This window comes from Perca flavescens, chromosome 10 (genome assembly GCF_004354835.1).
Source record: "Perca flavescens isolate YP-PL-M2 chromosome 10, PFLA_1.0, whole genome shotgun sequence".
NCBI lineage: Eukaryota > Metazoa > Chordata > Actinopteri > Perciformes > Percidae > Perca > Perca flavescens.
Window position 1 is genome coordinate 18,149,335 of NC_041340.1, and position 20,735 is coordinate 18,170,069.

The 20,735-nt window shown below is 40.6% G+C and overlaps 1 protein-coding gene across 1 annotated transcript; it reads right to left on the reverse strand.

Moving 5' to 3' along the window:
• Nucleotides 1–5,837: 5,837 nt before the first annotated feature.
• Nucleotides 5,838–20,539, reverse strand: LOC114562373 (E3 ubiquitin-protein ligase RNF38). The gene is made up of 12 exons (XM_028588751.1): nucleotides 18,932–20,539; nucleotides 14,010–14,062; nucleotides 13,633–13,814; nucleotides 11,484–11,946; nucleotides 10,926–11,066; nucleotides 10,622–10,810; nucleotides 9,235–9,396; nucleotides 8,996–9,099; nucleotides 8,747–8,828; nucleotides 8,528–8,649; nucleotides 7,928–8,027; nucleotides 5,838–6,841 (listed from the first exon to the last, which is right to left on the reverse strand). The coding sequence occupies exons 1-12, from the start codon at nucleotides 19,206–19,208 to the stop codon at nucleotides 6,779–6,781; spliced, it is 1,938 nt and encodes a 645-aa protein (XP_028444552.1). The 5' UTR covers nucleotides 19,209–20,539; the 3' UTR covers nucleotides 5,838–6,778.
• Between the last annotated feature and the right edge of the window lie 196 nt (nucleotides 20,540–20,735).

The window sequence follows — 20,735 nt, forward strand, 5'->3', positions numbered from 1 at the left end:
TGCATTTGTTAACAAAAATATTAAATAAGTTGGGTCTATAGCGTCTTTTCCCGTTACTCTTCTTCATGACCCACATCTCACCCTGTAATTGTGAAAGTGTATTTTGTTTGTTTACTGCATCAGACAATACAAAATAGCAGGTGCACCAAGACAACTATACAATCTCTCTATTAAGTCATGGCACATCACTGTCAGAGGGTGACTTGTGTGACTAATGTTGGCCCATTTGCTACTCTAACCTGTTTGTCAACCCTTCTTAGAGACAGAAACCAATACTTTTCCATCTTCATTGTATCAGAAAACTGCCTTGGAACATTCACGTAATTACAGCAATAAATTGTATTTCTAAGGCCTGACCTGCCGTAGTGGCATGGGCCGACATTAAACCCCAGAATAAAACAAAATGACCCTCAGGCAAATAATCAACCCAGCAGGCATCAGATGCACTTTTCACACTCTTAAATAAAATCACATCAGTGGAGAAAACTGATGTAACACCATAACCACAGAGGCTTCAAAATGTTAACCAAATGGACAGAGAAGGGAACATCAAGATGATGTGTGCACGTGTTCATATTTTTAGCCTTTCTGAGTTAGGGCAGTTTTGCAAAGTGATGTGATTTTTATTAGTCCTTGTAAGAAAAAAGTTCATTGTCAGAATTAAGGTACAATACTTGAGAAGTCTTATTAAATAGCATCTGTCATACCTTCTTTTTCAGGCTTTTGAGACAAAGTGAGGCATTTTAAAGGTCCCATGACATGGTGCTCTTTGGATGCTTTTATATAGACCGTAGTGGTCCCCTAATACTGTATCCGAAGTCTCTTTCCCGAAATTCAGCCTTGGTGCAGAATTATAGCCACTAAAGCCAGTCCCACAATTAGCTTTCTTTAGTATGTGCCATTTCTGTGTCTGTAGCTATTGAAGAGGAGAGGGGGGGGGGCAAGGTGGACGGTGGGGGTGTGGCCTTGATCAACTGCCACTTTGCTCGTTTGAAAGCCATGATGTCTCTCTCTCATGGGTGGGCCAAATTCTCTGGGCGGGCAAAGCAGAGAAAGGAGAGGTAATCTTGCTCCTTATGACCTCATAAGGAGCAAAATTCCAGATCGGCCCATCTGAGCTTTCATTTTCTCAAAGGGATAGCAAGATACCCAGGGCTCGGTTTACACCTATTGCCATTTCTAGCCACTGGGGGAGCATAGGCAGGCTGGGGGAATGCATATTATATATATATATATATATATATATATATATGTGTGTGTGTGTGTGTGTGTCAAAAAACCTCATAAAGTGAAATTTTCATGCCATGGGACCTTTAAACATGTCAAAATTGAACATTTTCAGTTTTGCGAACATCTGTAGACCAGTATATTGCAGGGTTTTGTTGAGTCATTTCATGGAAAATTGACACTCCTAAGTGATCATAGTATGTGATTATTTGTGACAAAAGAGCAACATGAGAACCATTGGCTTTCAGAATCCATTTACAAAATAAAATGTATCTCAGATTCCATTTTTCAATACTTGAATAATACATAAACACAGTTTTAAGATAACCTACATTGTACTGTAATTGCTTAAAACAGTGGTTCCCAATATTTTTCACATCAAGGACCCTTAAACTGTTAAGTAACTAACTAATTAGACCGTGGACCCCGATTTGATAAGATTTTGACCCAGGGTCCCAGATCCCAGACCCCACTTTGGAAACCACAGGCTTAATCGATCGGGCTTAACTTACCTTCAATTCCAAATGATTATTGGGTAACATATTTCTCTGCAATCAATTTTCTGTTTTGGTCTGAAATTCATCATTACATATTTTGTAAAACATCAAAGCCAACTGACAATGATAACAGCATTTATACTTTGACAAGTGACTTCATGAACTTTGCTCTGTGCCACATGGCTAATACCAGCTCCCTGGAGAGGGCACATTCAGCAGACTGGGAAGACGACCTGAGGGTCCTGCTGGCCATGTACACTGTGTGTGTGTGTGTGTGTGTGTGTGTGTGTGTGTGTATATATATAAAAGAGTGTACAAAATGTGTACAGTATATCACACAATGTTTATATATCACACATATACACGTGATGCACTCTGCCACTCCTCATTGACTAAATGTGTCAAGTGGAAAGCCTTCGTCCTGACGCCGACACTCCCACTGAGCCTTCAGTATTGCACTATTTACACTCCACCTATCCACACACATCACTGTCTAAATCTCTCTTTCTGTCTCATCCCTTTCTCTTCCTTATTCAGTCACTCTCTCTCACTCTCTCTCTCACACACACACACACACACACACACACACACACCTTGTGTCCCACGAGTGACAGTGATGGCCGCTGACAACTCAGAACATTGATGACATGGCCAGTAGCCATCCAGCATACAGAGAGGGGGAAATCCCTATGAAATAAATATTACACACACACACACACACACACACTTCACTCAGGGAGATGGACAGGGAACAACCTGCCCTGCTAACGCGTCCATGTTAACCCTCACACTGCTGAGTATATATCTGTGGAGAAGAAGATAAAGGAAGAGGGGAAAAGGGAGAAAGAAAAATAGTGTGTGCAATATGCATGTGAGCATGTGTGTGTGTATGAGTGTGAATATAAGTGAAGCAGGCAGAGCTCGGTACCCTCGCTTTCTTTTTATATACAAGCAGGATGGAGAATCCATGTACCCTGTCAGCTCAACACACACATACACACACTTGCACATTAAAAGTGTGGGCTGCCTGGAGGAAAGCGGTGGAGACAGCAGAGGTCTAAAAGCCTTGCGTCTCTTCGTTCAGGCATCAGAGGTAGGAAGAATAAAAATGAAAGAATACAAAATTTGAGATTTTTTAAATTGCAGAAAAAAGGGTGGTGCCTGTTCATGGTTTATCACTTTCTAAAACAATTGTAGAACTGTTTTCTTTTCTTCATCAAACCAGCTTTCCTTTGTTCCAAAAGATTAAAACATTTGGGAGAAGCACAGATCCTGTAGCTGTTTGTTGCTGCTGGTAAAGTTCGATTTGCAACTGTATGCGCACACGCACACACACACACACACACACAGTAGCATATGTAAAGATAATGTATTGACTTGACCTCTATCTTAAGCCTTTCCCAAACTTAAACCCAATTCTAATTCTACCCCATCATACACATACATCATACCCCCTTAAAACTCAAACGTCAGTGTAGTCACTGTGAGAACAGGCCAAAATGTCTTAACCAAAAGACAAATACAAACACAAACACACCTCAGCATCCAGGCGTGCTCTAGGTCACAAGTGATGACTCTTATTTCACACTGTGGTTCTTTTAGAGAACCGTCTCCTTCACTTTAAACTCTCCCCTTTTGAAATATAATTGAGTCTAAATGCACACTCAGATGTATTGTACATGTATAAACACATACAACGAGCCAATAACCAGATAAGCACAGCTACAAATGTAGCAAATTGACTCTGTGACTTTGGTATACAGATACTGTTTTCGCAACACCATGAAACATCTTATCATCATATTTTCTACTTGCCAGTTGTCTTCTTCTTCCCCTGTCTTTGACCTGCAACTAACAGAGTTGAATTAAAGTTAGTCTTCTTCACAGCCACTATGTAGGACAAAGCTGCCTGGAACATGTCATCAGTCCGGGCACAGCCTGAGTCAGTCAGACAGTCACACACGAGTGACTGGAGTGCATAAGCAGCCAAAGAGGAAGACATTCAGGCAAGAATTGTTACCAATGGGACTTTTCACTGTAAGAAAAAATTATTTGGAAAGTTTGTTCATGAAAGGTTCATGCAGATTTTACACTGCAGTCAGGACGTAAATGGGAAATGAAAAGCCACTGCTTTTTGCAGTCCATCTTAATGTGTTCGAACAAAAGCAATTTTACAACATCAAGAGGAACTCACCTGCCATAAAAAGTTGGGCAACTTGTGGCCCTACAACCCCGGTTATGAAATGGTAGCTGGGTGAGTGGGGAAGAAAAAGCACACAAGCCCAATATTGTTTGTTCCCTGAGTTAGAAGTAACTGGGCCGAATGTTTTAGGCAGAAATCCCCCATCAGTTCCACTTCACTGCTCTGCAGCGGAAGCAGGTTAAAGGAGTGGGTGGCGATCACAGCAGAGGCAAAGAGGAGAGGGGGGGTGGAAGAGAAGATGCATAAGTAAAAAGAAAGGAGGAGAGGAAGAACATGTAGATGTGAGACAGGAGAGAACAGAAAGAGAAAGTAAACAGAGGACAGTGCATAAGGGGAACAGCGCAAAGTCACTGAAGGACATCTGCATCAGGATTAAAGATGACCTGATCAAACTTGTTCTTTAAGAGGTTGTGTTTGCTGTGTTTTTTTCAAACTAGTTATCCTTACTTGGCATATTAAACCCCAAACATGCAATGTCATGTTAATAGCAAATTCCAGTTGGAAGAGTCACAGAAGAAGAGTAAAATTATCAAATAAATACAGTACAAGATGACAAAAAAATCTGTATGGGAAATGCAAAGCTGAAGGAATCAAAGTAACAATTGGCATTTGATATTTTTTTTTTATAGTCTTTGTTGATTTTGTTCCTGTAGCCTATGGTGAATCCAGATTTGACACAAGCACTTACTACTAGATGCACAAAACCAGTATCTTTGGAGAGATGTTGTCATAAGTTCTCTTATAAGTCAGACTGTAGTGCCCCCAGTAGCGTGTGCCCGCTTTGTCACATTCTTCGTAAATTATGTCCAGTTAAAAACAATGACATTTGTGTTCTCTGTGCCTCAAGCAGCTCCATGCAAGTTGCTTGCAAAAATTTAGCCATTTGTGCGGCAAAGCCTAGAGGTGACATCTGCCTTTTGGACTTCATCTGTAGATAAAGTATTAGTATATACAATAACAGAAGGCACAAGATAGCAGCCGTGTGCTGCCAGGGAAACAGCTGTGTGTAGTCAGGGAAACAGACGTGTACATCGACAATGGGGAAACTAACGTGGGCAGACTTTTTTTTTTTGCATTGTAGGTTTAAAGTTAATACATTCTCAATTCATTAAGTTGGTCTTTATTTAATTAGATTATTGGTTCCAATACCTTGTTCAAGTTTGTTCTTTTAGTTTCAGCCTCATATACAATTCTAACCTTAGTTGCTGACCTCATTAGGTCTTGGTTTATATTAATGTATTTATGCATTTATGTTGTATTTTTAGTTGGAATAATTCCTATATATATTGGACTGCTGAAGAATTAAGACTCATTATCACAACTCTGGTAATTATATTTACCAACTCCTAGGACTATAATTACTTTGTGTGTAACTCAATCATTTATTCCTGCCTACTCCTGCCCTCGTTTTAGAGTGGATCGTTATGAGTACTGTGACAGTACAATAACAGATGTAACAGCAGTCGAGTCTGATGGGAACCCCAAGAGAGTGATGTCGGGTGTGCTTACAGTCTTGCCATGTTGGCATTGAAATTCAAAGAAAAAAGCCTACTTATTACAGTGACTACTTATTACAAACATAATCTGCAATAAAAACATACTGTCAACCTGTAAAAGAGTATGTGTCAGGAGAAAGAAAACATAACACAAGGACAACAACCTGGGCAGATGTGGAGTGATGGTAGTCTAGAAGAACAGTAACGCTGCCTAGTGGCAGATTGAAGTAATTGCACCTCCATGCCAAAATCTGAAAAGATGGAGCCACCCAAAGCAGCAGTCTGCAGTCAGTGTCATTTTTAATAATACCACCACTTCAAATCTAACACAGTGAACTATAGCACAACCAAACCTGACTTATGTCACTAGCTCTTAATTGGCCATTTAAAATATATATACACAAAAAATACTGATTGTAAAAAGTTCATATCAAGCCTTTTATTTGGTATACAGATATTCATAGATTTATACAGTATATATAGATATATGTATATATGTAACATGTGCCACTGCAAAGTCACAGACAAACTTATTTTTACTAAGGAAAAGAAAAATATATAAATGTGCTTAATTTCAAAGTAATGCTGTGAAGCGCTTGTAATGAAAGATGATCAAAGCCGGAATGATGAGGTAACTGCCAGGCAGGAAAACAATCACTTATAATGGTTGAGTAACAACAATAATAATAATAATTAATAATAATAATAATAATAATAATAATAATCTACAGAAACAAATGGATCAAATAGGCAACCAAGAAATATAGTGGCAGCATGGACCCTTAGTGTCAAACTAGAGAAAAGGATTTAAGTCTATAACATACATACACACGGAGTATGCATACAGACAGACAGTGCATAAACGTACAAACAGGAAGTAAAGTCAGTCACTTACGAGAGCAAAAATTCTCCCATGTCGTTACTCGTGTCTGCTACACAACAGAAACTCAGGCATGCGCCAGGACCTCTAAAATCTCTTACACACCCACATACACTGAAAACACACACAGTCACGTACCACCGCTCAGCATTGCAGGGCTGACCAAACACCACTTGCACAGATGTGGTGCATGCACGTGTACACACACGCACACCACAGCAGAACAGTGGTCAGGCAGGGTGTAATTCACTAAAAGATGTGAGGGCTTGCATTCATGTGAACAGTAAAATAACTGTGATGAAAATCAGATCAAAGATTTAAAGGATAATAAACGAGCAGAAAGTGCTGCACAAAAACCCTAGAAAGTGGTGTGTGTGTGTGTGTGTAAGCACATACATGTGTATCAATATATCAGGAGCAGGTAATGCTGAACGTGTTTCAAAGACAATTAGGAGCATCTGGCTCCCCCATGTGGTCACTCGGAGTCTCTCTGGACCTCTGAGGCGTCGGCCCGACAAATGGGACATGTCCTGTTGGCCTGAGGACAGAGAGAGGAAACAGAAATTATGATTTTTTTTTTTTTATTATTATTTATTTATTTATTTTTAAAAAGGTGGTACATATCATCTTTACTTCGGTTATTGATCACACAAAATGCCCATTCCTAAAACTGTGCATTTGGACTGTAACTAAACTCACCGCGAGACCCATTTTCCGATTTTTTTTAAGAAATTTTTATTTATGGGCGTGTTTCATAGCACTCAAGGACACCTTACAGTAAAAAAAATAAATAAAAAAAATAAAGCAGTTAAAAAGGCAAATATAATTAAAAATTACTTTTAGAATAGAATAGAAAATTAAAAGAAAGCAGTATATCCATGAATTCAATGGAGAGTGGAGTTATGTGGGGTAGGCCTTTGGGAATAGGTGAGTTTTGAGGGAGGTTTTTAAAGGCGGGGAGAGACTATGATACGGATGGATAGAGGGAGGGAGCTCCGAAGGCGAGGGGCAGAATGGATGAAGGCTCTAGAACCCATTGTGGACAGGTGGGCAGAAGGAGTGGAAAGCAGCGAGGAAGAAGTTTTGTATCGATTTGTAATCCCTATAACCCAATTCATACTGATGCTTTAGGCAATGCCGCCATGCCTCTAAATCACAAGACTGTTATGATTAACACAGGAACTTGGCGTTCAAGAGTCTTTTCTTTCTTTAGCATTTTCAGTGGGAAATCAAGTGTTGAAGTTTACAGCTTTTCTGTCCTGGGCTTTTATGTGGTTTACAGACTTTACTGACTCCTCTGTACTGAATTTACAGTAGGAACAAGCCTGATGTTTGTTTCTGTTATGTAACACATCTCTTGAAGAGTGAGATTCTCACTACACTCCTATAATTAAGAGGTGCCTGTGTCAATTAATGTGTACTTTGACTGCAAGTGTAGTTGTGTCTTTAAAGAAAAAATAAGGTTTTCTCTCAGTAAGTTACTGATCAAGTCTCTAAACACAGCATTGCCGGGGCACTTACAGCATTGCCAAACAATGTATGATTAGCCTGAGATAAACTCAGAGGCTGTGTATGTGTTACATGGACATTGTGAGTGAGCAGGTTCCACGGGCGAAGTACTTACCCTCAGCCACTTGTCGACACACTTCCCGTGGAACTCATGGCTGCAGGGCAGGACTCGCAGCAGTTGGCGGGACTCAAAATCACTCATACACACCACACACCTGCAACACAATGGTATTATTTAGCATGTAATGAACGTCAACACAAGAAAGCTGTTGTTTAACACACTTTTTACATGACACACTGGGCCTCAAGGCAGATTTAGGTTAACTGGTCATCAGGTTAGACTACAATACCCTTAACTTAAAAATTACTGATATCGTCTTCTTGTCTCATCTCCTCTTACTACTAGTCATGCACCAACTGTAGGAAAACCTATAGTTGCTTTTGAATGTATACTTTTCTGAATATGTGTACCAACTATTCGAAAATAAATTCTCACAATGTCCAACCCCAACAGACAGAGATGACATTTAATTTTTTTTCCAATATGCTTTGAAGTGGTTTTCTGCTTTCTGTAGCTTTAAAAAAACACAAATACTGTATGCCACATAACATCCCAAACTTTATAACGTTAATGTTAAAATAAATTGAATATAATGAATAATTCACCCCATCAACAAGTGATGACCTGGTATTTGCAAAAAGGGGCAGCACTCACAGTGTTTGTTCAGACTGGTGGTTATTTGGATTGAACCGATAGGAAGGAAGCTGTTCGATGTCTCCCTTCGTCAGTCCACGGAGTTTGGCCTCCCCCAGACGCTCAGCGAGGTTCAGGAGGGCCTGTGGGGTAGAAAACATCAGCAACAACAAAAGAATCAGAGTCTGTATCCAGCAAACATACTGACATAAGAATAAAAGAAAGCAGATAAAGACTAACCTCATAATTTTCCACTTCTCCATCGTCTACATCCAGCTCTAGACTGATTGCAGGACCTGTGGGCTGGACTGGCAGCATTGAACTACAGAGGAAAAGATTACACTGAATAGTTAATGGCACATAAAAAAAATCCCTATTTATATTTCATAAAATAAATATCAGGTCATCTAGTGTATATTTGGCCAATACAAAATAAAAGAATAAACTTTTCTGTCTTATCTTTGTATGTTCATGTACTGATCTACTTACAGGAAGTAAGGCAAGAGGCTGGGGTGGTAAGGCGAAGGTGGCAGTGGCTGTTGCGAGCGGTACCGTCGCCCAGGGAGACGCCGCGGAATAAAGTTTGGATAGGACTATTGGGCAGTTGACAACAAATACATGAGCTTATCATTCACATGATTTTTTATTTTCCCCTGTGAAAAAAAAAAAAAAAAAAAAACACTTCTTCAAAGAAATAAAACTTGTATGGAATAATTCTTATTGCTCACCACTCCGAAGAACTCCTGTGGCAGGGGGTCATGGGAGAGGAAGTGAAGCTGTGTGGAGTGTGGTGTGAGGGCAGGGTGGGTGGCGGGGGGATAGTGAAGCCCAGCACCCAAAGACAGGTGTTCTCCAAGCAGCTCCACGTCATTCTCTATCCTCTGTAACGGCTGGGTGGGTGGAGAAGAAATATGTGGACGATTAGATTATTTCATGTGATCGCAGAAACAGGAGCAATTAAAAACTATTCAAACACAGACAAAGAAACTTGACAAAGAACACAACGATAAGGGGGAGGAGAAAATAAGAAATTAGCTTTGGACGAATTATAGAAAAATCGTATTATACTGTACATAAATATATTTAACAGAAATTTGAATAGATCAATCAAACTTTTGTACTTAATTATTTTTTTCTACTAAAATTTAATTAAATAGGCATTGCTTTGTATTCAATTCTTAGGTAGATGCTTTAATTAGCAGTCAATATTAATATAAAAGATTAGGGTAGAGAGGAGAGCCCAGATCCTACTACCCATTATTTGTTGATCGGAGTGTCTTCCCTTCTTTTTGTTAATTGTGGCTGGCCCATCAATTGTAACATATTGTTTAGAAGAAAAAAAACTCTGCTACTCCTCGAATATTTTGGTTATGTTGGACTTCTCTTGTAAGTGCCTTTCTAGGGGTCATAACAGCCACACGTACTTTGGCCTTAAGCCTTTGGCAAAGAGCTGTCGTATTACGGTTCTACATCAGCAATACTGAATCTCAGAGAGCATCTAACTATTTAATCAGATCTTCTTTAGGCTTTGTAAACTTTGGCACACACTGATTATTTGAACACCATTGTAATTTTAGCCAAGAACAACACTGATATTTCTTCTTTAACTGCAATACCACCATTTACCTAGTTTTCATTTAGCTTTGCTAAATTTTGATGCTTGCTGTGCAGGCATACATTTGAAAAAACACCCTATTTGAGTACATGTCCTTATTTATTACTAACACTGCACAGTTTACAAGTGCTTGCAAACACTAAAGGAGAACAGCACAAATTGCTTCAACTCAAATGTATAAAATATGCATTCTCCATCTTGCTTTAACAATGTAAAAGACCTTTGCTGCTGAATTTTTTATATGGCAGGTAAAACATTTCATAAAGCTTCCCTCAAAGATGCTGACAGTCTCACTTGTTGCTCAAGTGGAAACTTGTCTTTGTAAATATCAAAAAGGGGGAAATGTTTTTTAGAGATGCACAAAAAGTGAGAAATCCACAAATAAACAGAGGAGCAATCTTTTCAATTCAGGTTTCAAATTAAATGCCATATTTTACAAAAGCTGAACGTGATACCAAGTCAAAGGTTGAAACGAGCCTGACGTAAAAATTCCTACTCACCGATCGGGCCTGCTGTGTCGGATAGGGTGCAAACTGTCCAGGCTGGGGCAGGTGAGGTGGGTGGTGGGAAAGGTGTGCTGGGGGATGGGGGAGGTGAGGAGGGGGAAGCAGGAAGGCCTGGTCACTGGACAGCAGTGATGGGAATGGGTAGGGCATGGGTAAGTGTTGCACAGAACAAGTCTGAAGGACCTGGCAGAGAGAGAAACAGAAAACAGCAATATTTCATTTAGTCATAACATCAAATAATGAAAACAACAGTAATAGAGAATGTGCTACTGTACTATGTGGAAACAAACACACTCACAGGAGGAGGGACACTGCAGACGGGATAGTGCTGTCCACTAAAGACTACTGAGCATGCCGGGATCTGCTGAGGGGCAGAGCGCGGTGGCAGGCCTGGTGGCACTCCCGGAGGAGACACAGCATACGATACTGGAGCTGAACCCTAAATATGGAGATCAAAGGGCAAAAGTTAACTCTTCAAACACAGACTGATCCAAAGCTGAGCAGCTGGAGTTACAAGACTAAATCCACATTATCTAGGTAGTAAATAAACCAAACCTAGTACAATGCCTTTCCATGTTGTAACTAGCACTAATTTGTGGATGTGAATCCTGATGTGAACTAGGTTGAATTATTATTTAAATGAGATTCAATGGACTGAAGTTAAACACCTCAACTAATTCACCTGCAACAAGAACAAAACTATCTTAGAGAATCTCTGTCACTCATTAACAGTAAGTCGTGTTTTCTCATTTCAGAGGTCCACTGGAATAATTTCAGTTCTTTATCATCAGTTGTCTGTACATTTTGTTCCCCTTATTAACCCCACCAACAAGGCCACATCATCTCATGAAGTCACCTGCTCATGGAGGTCCAGCACCATACTGCTCTGCTGGGATGGGTGGGGGTGGGGGTGAGGGTGTGGGTGGGGGTGAGGGTGTGGGTGCTGTGGATGGGCTGCAGGGTGCAGCAGCCTGGGAGACAGGTTCGGTGACTGGTGGAGGGGCCTGGGGGAGGGATTTGGGGGATGGTGACCTGGGCGCTCTTCAAGCCCGGGCCCCAGCCCTCGGGACGGTTGCTGGTTATAGGGTGGGTAGCCCTGAGGGGGAGCCGGGTGACGGTAGTTCTCATCCTGGTGGCCTGGCGACAGGCCGTGGTGAGAGTGCAGGTGGTGGTGGTGATGGTGGTGGGCGTTGGGGTGGTGATGGTGGTGATGGTGGTTGTTGTTGTTGTTGCTGTTGTAGTGGTGGTTGTTGTGGGCGTGATGGTTGTGGTGGCGGGTCAGACGGTCTCTCCGGCCACGCTGGCGTCTCATTGGAGGGCTGGGGTGAAAGAAAGAGGGGAAAACTTAAGAACTTAAGTGGTTGCAATAATGTCATAGGTAATGTCCCTAATAAATAAACAATAAATAAAATAAAAGGAGCTTTTGTCATTTGCATTATTATAAATACAGTACTAGGGCAGATGGACTAATGATTATTTTCTTTATCAATTCATCTCAGGGCCTGAATTTCAGTGTGGGATTGCGGGTATTGCGCATATTGAAATGAATGAGCTGCTCAATTGGTAAAATGTACAGCACTGCGCCTTTTACCAGTAATGCAAACTTCACCAATCTGATGCTTATTTCAGAGCTTGCCCTCCCCAAGAGAAGTTTTTATCTATTCATTTTTATCAAAGTTGTCATTAAGTGAAAAGAGATGAAGCACAGGGGACAGAGAGGACAGGGAAATAATAGAGCATGGATACAAGCGAGCAGCGGGAGCCATTAAAAGAAAGACTAAGGACACTGATGCAGCTCTAATAGATGATCACTAAGAGAAGAGAAGGAAAAAGAGTCCATTACAGAAATGTACTGTATATGGTTTATAAAATGCAAAACTTGGAAGAGAGTGACAAAATGAAATCTGAGGTAAGAATAGGACAAGTAAGACCTATAGTTAAGCCCACAAGTAGTATCTGTGTATAAATCCCCACTATGTGAAACATTTAAAAAAAAAAAAAAAAAAAAAAAAAGAGGAAATGCTCTCCAATTTTGAAAAATGTATTTCAGGCACTCAATCTGATGATTCATTCTTGATTAAATCAGTTAAACATGTGTACTATAAAAAAAAAAAAAAAAAAGGCAAAAAAAAACAGTGAAAGAATGCCTATCAAAATTTTCTAAAGCCCAAAGTGACATCTTCAAATGTCTTGTTTTGCTCAATCAATGGCCAAAAATCAAAAGATAATCAATTCACAATAATAGAAAAGCAGCAAATTTTTCACATTTGAGAGTCTGGAAGCAGAGAATTCATTACCAGCTGACATTAACGTCATATCGGACTTCAAAAAATTTACTTCCAGCATTAAGTTGTAGTTAAAGGCAAATCAAAACTGTAACCATTTTTAACTATTGTTATTAGTATTATTTTGTTTAGTTGTGTAGTGAGTGAAGGTGTGTGTGTATGAAGAAATGCCAATGATTTTTCTTTTTTATTTCTTTTTTTTCTTCTTCTTATTTCTTATGTATGTATCGGTTTTATAATGTTCTTAGAAATGCCCAACCAGGGACAAGAGTTGAGAATTAGCACTAGCTATAAACTCTATATGCTGCGCATCAGTTACGGGCTTTTTATTGTAACTATGTTTTCTTGTATGGTCCCTGTTAAATAAACAAATAAAAAAAAAAATAAGAGAGAAAATGACTTAATAAAGCAATAATCAAAAACAGCAGACTAATTGTGTTAACGACAAATAGTCTACGACTAATCCTTTCATGTCTATTTTTAATTTTTCATGAATGCTTTATTAGCAGTGTCCGTCAACAAAGAAGTGTGATAACATTCTGACAGATCTGATTCATTCTTATAGTAATCAATCAGAAAAGGTTAAAAGATCATTCTTTTTCTTTTTTTTTTTTTTACATCTTATAGGCAATTACCAGATCAATAAGATAATGGTAATGTGTATTTGTGTCACACACACACACACACAATTAAATGTATTTGTTATACTTGTATACTTACCTGCGTCTGTTTCGAACAGGCGTGTGGCATCTCTCTGGCATGTAGTGGGGGTGTGGTCTGCGACTGGGAGGCAGCTCCCAGGGACGAATGGGAGAGGAAGGAGTAGAGGGAGGGGCGGAGTTTAGATCCAACATGGTCTGCTGGGAAAGACGCTGCCTTTTCGGGCTTGGGCTGTCTTCCATCTGCACACAGAGGATAAGGAGGGGTGGAGGTGGGGGGTAGGAGAGGGACCAGGGGGATGGTTGGTCAGGAAAAAACAAAAAGGAGGATATATAAAAAGGGGAGAATTAATAAGAAAAGAAAACAATGACCTACAAATCCTATTCAAACCAGGAGCAAAGCAGAGGCAACAGGCAGTGCTCATGTTTCATACTTACTTTGTCTCGATCGTCGTTGCACACATTATCTGGATGAAAATGTAGCACTCCTCCTGCAGGCCACAGAGGAAAAAAACAAAAACAGAATCAGATAAGATAGGGTTGAGGGAAAAAAAACATCAACATCACAAGACACATGGGCATATGCTTGCTAAGCCAACAGAAGTACAACAACACCACCAACACACAGGCAGCTGGTTGTCTTTGATTTGATTTTCCATTCTAAGAGTCCACTGGATCATCATGAAGCCTGGCTGGTTTGCTTAAACAGTTCCACAGTCTTAACACTACAAAATCCAACAGTGGCAACAAAAAAGTGCATCATACATCTTGCTTCACAGAGTTAACAGTCCTCTGTCTTTAGCAAGGGTCTGTCTTTCGAACAGGCTTTTGAATGTCCTGCGGTTAACAAGCAGACAAAGGAGGGAGCCATCCCTGGAAGATGTCAACACTGGACTAATCCTCTGGTTCTCACAAACAAATCATTCCCTTTGATCTACCATGAAAAGTCAGTGCAGAGTCACAGAAACATCCACATCATCCACACACATCCACTTCTCAAAACGTGTACAACACTCCAGAGCATCTTTTGGGCTTTGCATAGGACACATTGTTTGAATGCAGAGAATGACTTTTGAAATAATGAATCTATTGAAAATGAATCTGTAATCGTTTATGTCATTAATCACCCATTACCTGGTTTCAGCTTCTCAAATGTGAAGATTTGCGGTTTTTCTTTGTTTTATATCTTTGTAACTTCAATATCTTTTGGTTTTGATTGGACAAAAGAAGCTATTTAAAGACATCACCTTGGGTTTTGGGAATTGTGAAAGACATTTTCACAGTTCTCGGACATTTTATTAATAAAAAAGAAATTAACGACAGATTAGTCAATGCAAATCGTTAGTTACAGCCCTAAGCCAACTGGAGAAAACTAACTAACCATTATGGTTGTGTGTTGGCATGCAGTCTGTGTGTCCCTGAACAAGGCAGTGATCCATTATTAGCTCTGCAAAAGCTCAGTACGGTGTTTCTTCCCCATTTTAGTTTTATCTCCTTGTGGTGAACATGAGATAAAAATCTCTCTCCAAAGATCAACAGGCCATCACAAAAAAAGACTCCCTAATGATATGAGATTAGCACCAAAAAAATGAAATACTAAAAAAAGAAAAATCACATAACTGAATAAAGCAGTAATACCATAACATAATCTCTGAAAAACACAATGCTCTCCCAGCTGTTTATCTGGCAGACCACATGTGCAATCTGGACACAGCATGCGCATACAGACATTTCAGCAGCTTAAGAAGGATGTCCTTGAAATCAGCTGACAAGAGTTTCCTCTAAGCAGTCCCTCAAAAACCTTTAATCATCAAAAAGAGGAGGGGGAAAACATCTTTCTATTTCTCCCTCTATGCATCCCTCAAAACACCCCCTTCTGTCGCCCCAGAAACAACAGATCTTAAAGCAACCCTTCACCCCTTTCTTGTCTTTGCAACGCCACTCCAGAGCCATGTGAAGTCTGCTGATAGTGACAGCTCAAAGACGCCCTGCTAGCAGCTGCGGAGAACAGAGGGACAGTCAGTTGACTGACTAGATGACAGTAGGGCCAACACACTGGCTTATCTCTTTATTTTATCTACCATGCCTTTTCTTCAGACCTCATAGGGTCCTGGGCCTCAGCCCCCCATGTGTTTTGAGGAGAACTAGGTCTGTTAATGCTAATTCAACCCAGGGGCCATGTGAGAGGGGATGGTGAGCCAGACTGTACGGGTTCTGTTGGCAAGCAGACACAACTTTGTTTTCCTCCTAGCATGACTGCTGGGGAAGACTGACACCATTTATTTTACGACAGACAATCCAGTCAGGCAAGCAGGATAGTGAACTTAAGAGTATGAGCTGTCAACAAGTTGCAATTTGCTCCTGTTCTTCAAAGACTTGAACCAATTATTTAGAAGAGACCAGCCAAAAATAGAGAAACTATTTCTATTTCACCCACAAAATCGGCAGAGATCTCAGGTGATAACAGTATTAATGAAGATCTGTAAAAACTGGTTCCTATTAAAAAAGGGACAGGTTGTGGGATGCAACACTTACTATTAAAGCTACTCTGGGTAAAAATTCAAGTTGATAATGGGGGAGAGGAAGAGGAGAAAAAACAGGCTAGACAGAGGGACACATTTTTAACACCCCCAAATCCAACCCTGACACATTCTAGTATAGTGATGCCAAGAGGCGTAATACTGTGACATACGTATGTACAAAAACAAGCAAGCACAGACAAACAAGAAAGCTGTATTATGCAATTAAACATACTCACTCTTATTTTTGCTTACACACAGAACACACACAGGCCATCTAAGAAGAGCAGTGCAGCTGTTAAGAAGATCAAGGAAGATCAAACAGCTGGGAGAGATATACTGTTTAAGTCATTTACACAAACCTCTCTGTAGTCTCTTAATTTGGCGTTTTGTGCATGTCCCCTCTGTGTGGGTTATTTTGGGTGTTTGGCAACAGTGCTGCTATTACGACAAAGACCCATTAAAAGCCTGCTTTCATTCATTCACAGCACTTTTTTTGCCTTTGAGGGAATCCAATCTGGTATTACAGAAGGTTCCTCCAGTTAGGGCTGGGTGATATGGAGAAAATCAGATATCACGATATTCTTGACCAAATACCTCGATATCAATATTGCGGCGATATTCTAGGGTTGACAATTGGGGCTTTAACAAAATATCTTTATACTTTCACACAGATTTTAAATAATCATCAATAATGTGGACATAATGTCTAAGTGGGAAAAAGGCAAATAATAGAACAGCTAGAATAGTCTGGTAAGTTCAGAAAAGTATCACTTTACAGTAATGCAGCCTTTAAAACCAGGAAAAGACAACACTTATGTCATATCACGATATTAAGATATCCAAAATCTAAGACGATATCTAATCTCATATCACGATATTGATATAATATCGATATATTGCTCAGCCCTACCTCCAGTCACATTTTTTCAATGGTCAGCAATGGAAACCAACACTAAACAGACTGGTGTCCATGTTGAATACAATTAAAAAAGGAGACTGGGGTGCAGTCTACTTGGGATTTTCTCTCTGGCAGTTTCATTTGTTTCTTCCTCTTTCTTCTTAAAGGAACACGCCGACTTATTGGGAATTTAGCTTATTCACCGTAACCCCCAGAGTTAGACAAGTCCATACATACCCTTCTCATCTCTGTGCATCCTGTAATGCTGTCTGACGGCTCCAGCGGCATCAGGCCAGCACAGAACATCAGGTGAATCCAGCAATCCTACTGCTCCGAATAAGTGACAAAATAACGCCAACATGTTCCTATTTACATGTTGTGATTTATAGAGTCACAGCATGTACAAAAAACAGCGTCACATGAGACACAGCCGCCTTCTAACTGTAAACAAACCGGAAACTATATTCTCAGGCGGAAGAATATAGTACTTGGGCGGAGTGATATGCTCGCAGCAAGCCTGTCTGAGAATATAGTTCCCGGTTTGTTTACTGTTAGAAGATGGCTGTGTCTCATGTTACATGGCTTTTTTGTACACGCTGTGACTATACAAATCACAACATGTAAATAGGAACACGTTGGCGTTATTTTGTCACTTTTGTCACAATTTGGAGCAGTAGGCTAGTTGGAACCAGTTACCTGCAGGATCTGTGCTGGGCTAAGCTAATGCTGGAACCGTCAGGCAGCGTTACATCACGCACGGAGATGAGAAGGGTATGTATCGACTTGTCTAACTCTGGGGGTTACGGTGAACAAGCTAAATTCCCAATAAGTCGGCATGTTCCTTTAAAGGTTTTAAGAAGTTTTTCATTGTCTTCTTTGGGATTGGGTTAGTAACCATTGCTGTTGGGGGCATGAGCGTATTGAATAACAGTTTGTATAATACTGGGCAATGCAAATAAATGTAACTTCACAAAGTGTATAAACCAACAACAAGCTAACACAACTCAATTGTTCACTCCTAATTCTTTGTTACAATTCTTTTTTAACTTGAAACTATGTCAAGGCTTCTTAAAAGCTCCAAACTGCTCCTTAATTAGACTTGTTTAATGTAGGTTATGTGAAGACTATAGAAGAGTATGTAGGCGGTCTAAACCACTGGCCAAATGTCTCTAATCTGTGAAAAGAATACTGCTCTCTAGCCATCAATATTAGTTTGAATCCACAAGATTTCCACTGACCCACCTTTTTATAGAATATATCTCAGCATATCACTGTAATTCTAATATAAGTTCTAATATAAGTTTATTAATTAATTACACCTATAGGGTTTCTTTCCCTGTGTCTTGTCAACAGGAGTAACATAATATGACCTGCAGGAATTCAGCACCACCATGCCTGGACTATCCAAAGGGAAATTCTGCAGTGCCAAATTCCTACTTAGGGCCAGTATAATTTGCACGGTGAGCCCGACAATGAAATACTTTACATTTATTTAGCAGACACTTTTATCCAAAATAACTTACAATAAGTGCATTCAACCATGTGGATGCTTTCTTTATTTCGGATCCCCATTAGCTGCTAACAACGTAGCAGCTACTCTTCCTGGGGTCCAATGCAAAAATAGTAAGTACAGCAACTTCATGAAATATTCTGAACAGTGAGTATATATGGTTACTTAGGGAACGACTTTACCCTATTCACCTAAATAAATGCTATTCAAACCTCTGAAGCATAGTCTCCACTACACCACCTGACATATAATTAGTTGGCCTTTCAAGCAACAGCTGGCAGTGAAAGCACCAAGCCTTTTAGTTAAATGTCTTAAAGCCTGTTAAGCTGCTAGTGGTCTGCCTGCATCCCTCAGGGGGTGTATCATGTGTGAGTGTATGTAATGATGCATCTAGCCGGGCTGTAGGCCCTGTTTACTTAACACAGCTTACCGGCCCCGGGGTGTCTGTGGGCTCCGTGTGAGGAATGGCGCTGCGCCCCTGCGGACAGGTAGCTCCCCTGGGTGTGCTGCTGCTGGCTCTCCGGGTAGCTACGGCCACCGTGGTGCGGTGCCCAGCCAGGGTTGCTCTGCTGCGGGTAGCTCACTCCACCTCCGCTGGCGTTCATCATGCTCCCGTTACCAACCGCGTTACCACTGCCATTACTCCCAACGTTGCCGAAATGATAGAAACCAGACCGAGACCGTGACCGAGTCCTCGGGGGGTCCATGGCTGGGGAGGGCGGTGGTGGATGGACGTGATGAAGGTAGGCTGGAGAGATGGACGTCCAGAAACGGGCAGGAGCCTCCCTCTTCAGACCGCTTCTACGCGTCTCTCTATCCACCTAGTTACCTCTGATGACTACCGGCTACTGCGAGTGTTTTCTGAGGCATTTAATAAGCTAATATAATGAGATGAGATACCTGAAAGCAGCGGGTTCAGGGAAACAGTCCATATGTCGCACAAGCATCCACTGTCCCCCAAGCTATTTGTGCGGGTCAACTGCTTATTTATTTTGCCGCTTATAAACGTACAAATGTAGCTAACGTTATTTTAAAAGTATTGTACTTATATCAGCGGTGTAACAAAACAGTAATCAAAATACAATTTTACCTACGTTATTTATCTGTGGTTTTCGTCGTCACCAGAACAACAGCTCAGCAAGTCTCCGGTTCTCTATTGTCTGCTCACAGTGAAACACTGTCAGGCTTTCCACAGTAAAAACCAAGTATTTTAAGGCATTAACGTTTGTCGCAAGAAATTGGGTCCTATACGAGTGAGCCCATTGCCGAGGCATATATTAACATGCAACTGAAGTTATATCGCTCGCTCTCTGCCACCAAAAGCTTGTCAAGTTAAATACTTAAATCCCTCAACACAAGCAAGATGGCTAACTAGCTGTCGAGCGTTAGCAAACTAAAGGAAACCAGCTGCTCTAATAGCTGGCTGTAAAAAAAAAAGTTATCAGCATATATTCGTGAATCAATTCCAGCTAAATTGCAACCGGTAGTCTACTGTAAGTAGTAAAGTTACACCCCTTTGCGTTGGCTAACTATACATGCTCGTTCATTAGCATATTTTCGATTTTCCAGCTAGCCCAAGGCTAACAGGAAGCGGGGTCTAGAGGGGAAAACAAGTCCAACAGTGCCGACATTACAAGCTAGCTAACGTCGCACTGTATTGATGTTAGGCTAGTCGTTAAACAATGCTAATAGCGGATTACCTCAGACCGCATGAGAAAACAGATAGCTACTTTATCCGTCAAGTAACGAGGACAATATTTGTCCGATTTAAATCCCCTCTTGCATTCGCTATCGAGTGTTTTCTCTGTTCAGCGGGGAGTGTTGTGGAGATCAATCAATGGGAGTTCCACATCTCTGCCAAGTCAGTCCAATCGATCACAGAGAATCATGTAGCTCTTCACAGGCCGTTCCCGCGATGTGCTTGTCAGTAAATAACACAAACCCACAAGCAAGGAAATGTTAAAATTCGTGCAACACCTGTCAAAGTAAGATTTGTTTAATTAGCGGCCGTCAAGGTCGAATTTAAGCAGCCGCTTGTTATCCGAGTTGACTACTTTAGCCTGGGAAATCCTGGGCAGCTGCTCAGTTCATTAATAATTCAGTAGCTTCATACCAGAAATACTATAGGACAACGCTTTGAACGCCACTGGCTTCATACAGCTTTTCAGGTAGACGAGCTCTATACATGTCGTTGCTTAAAGCGTTCTCCGTAAACCTAAAACCCCATTCTTATG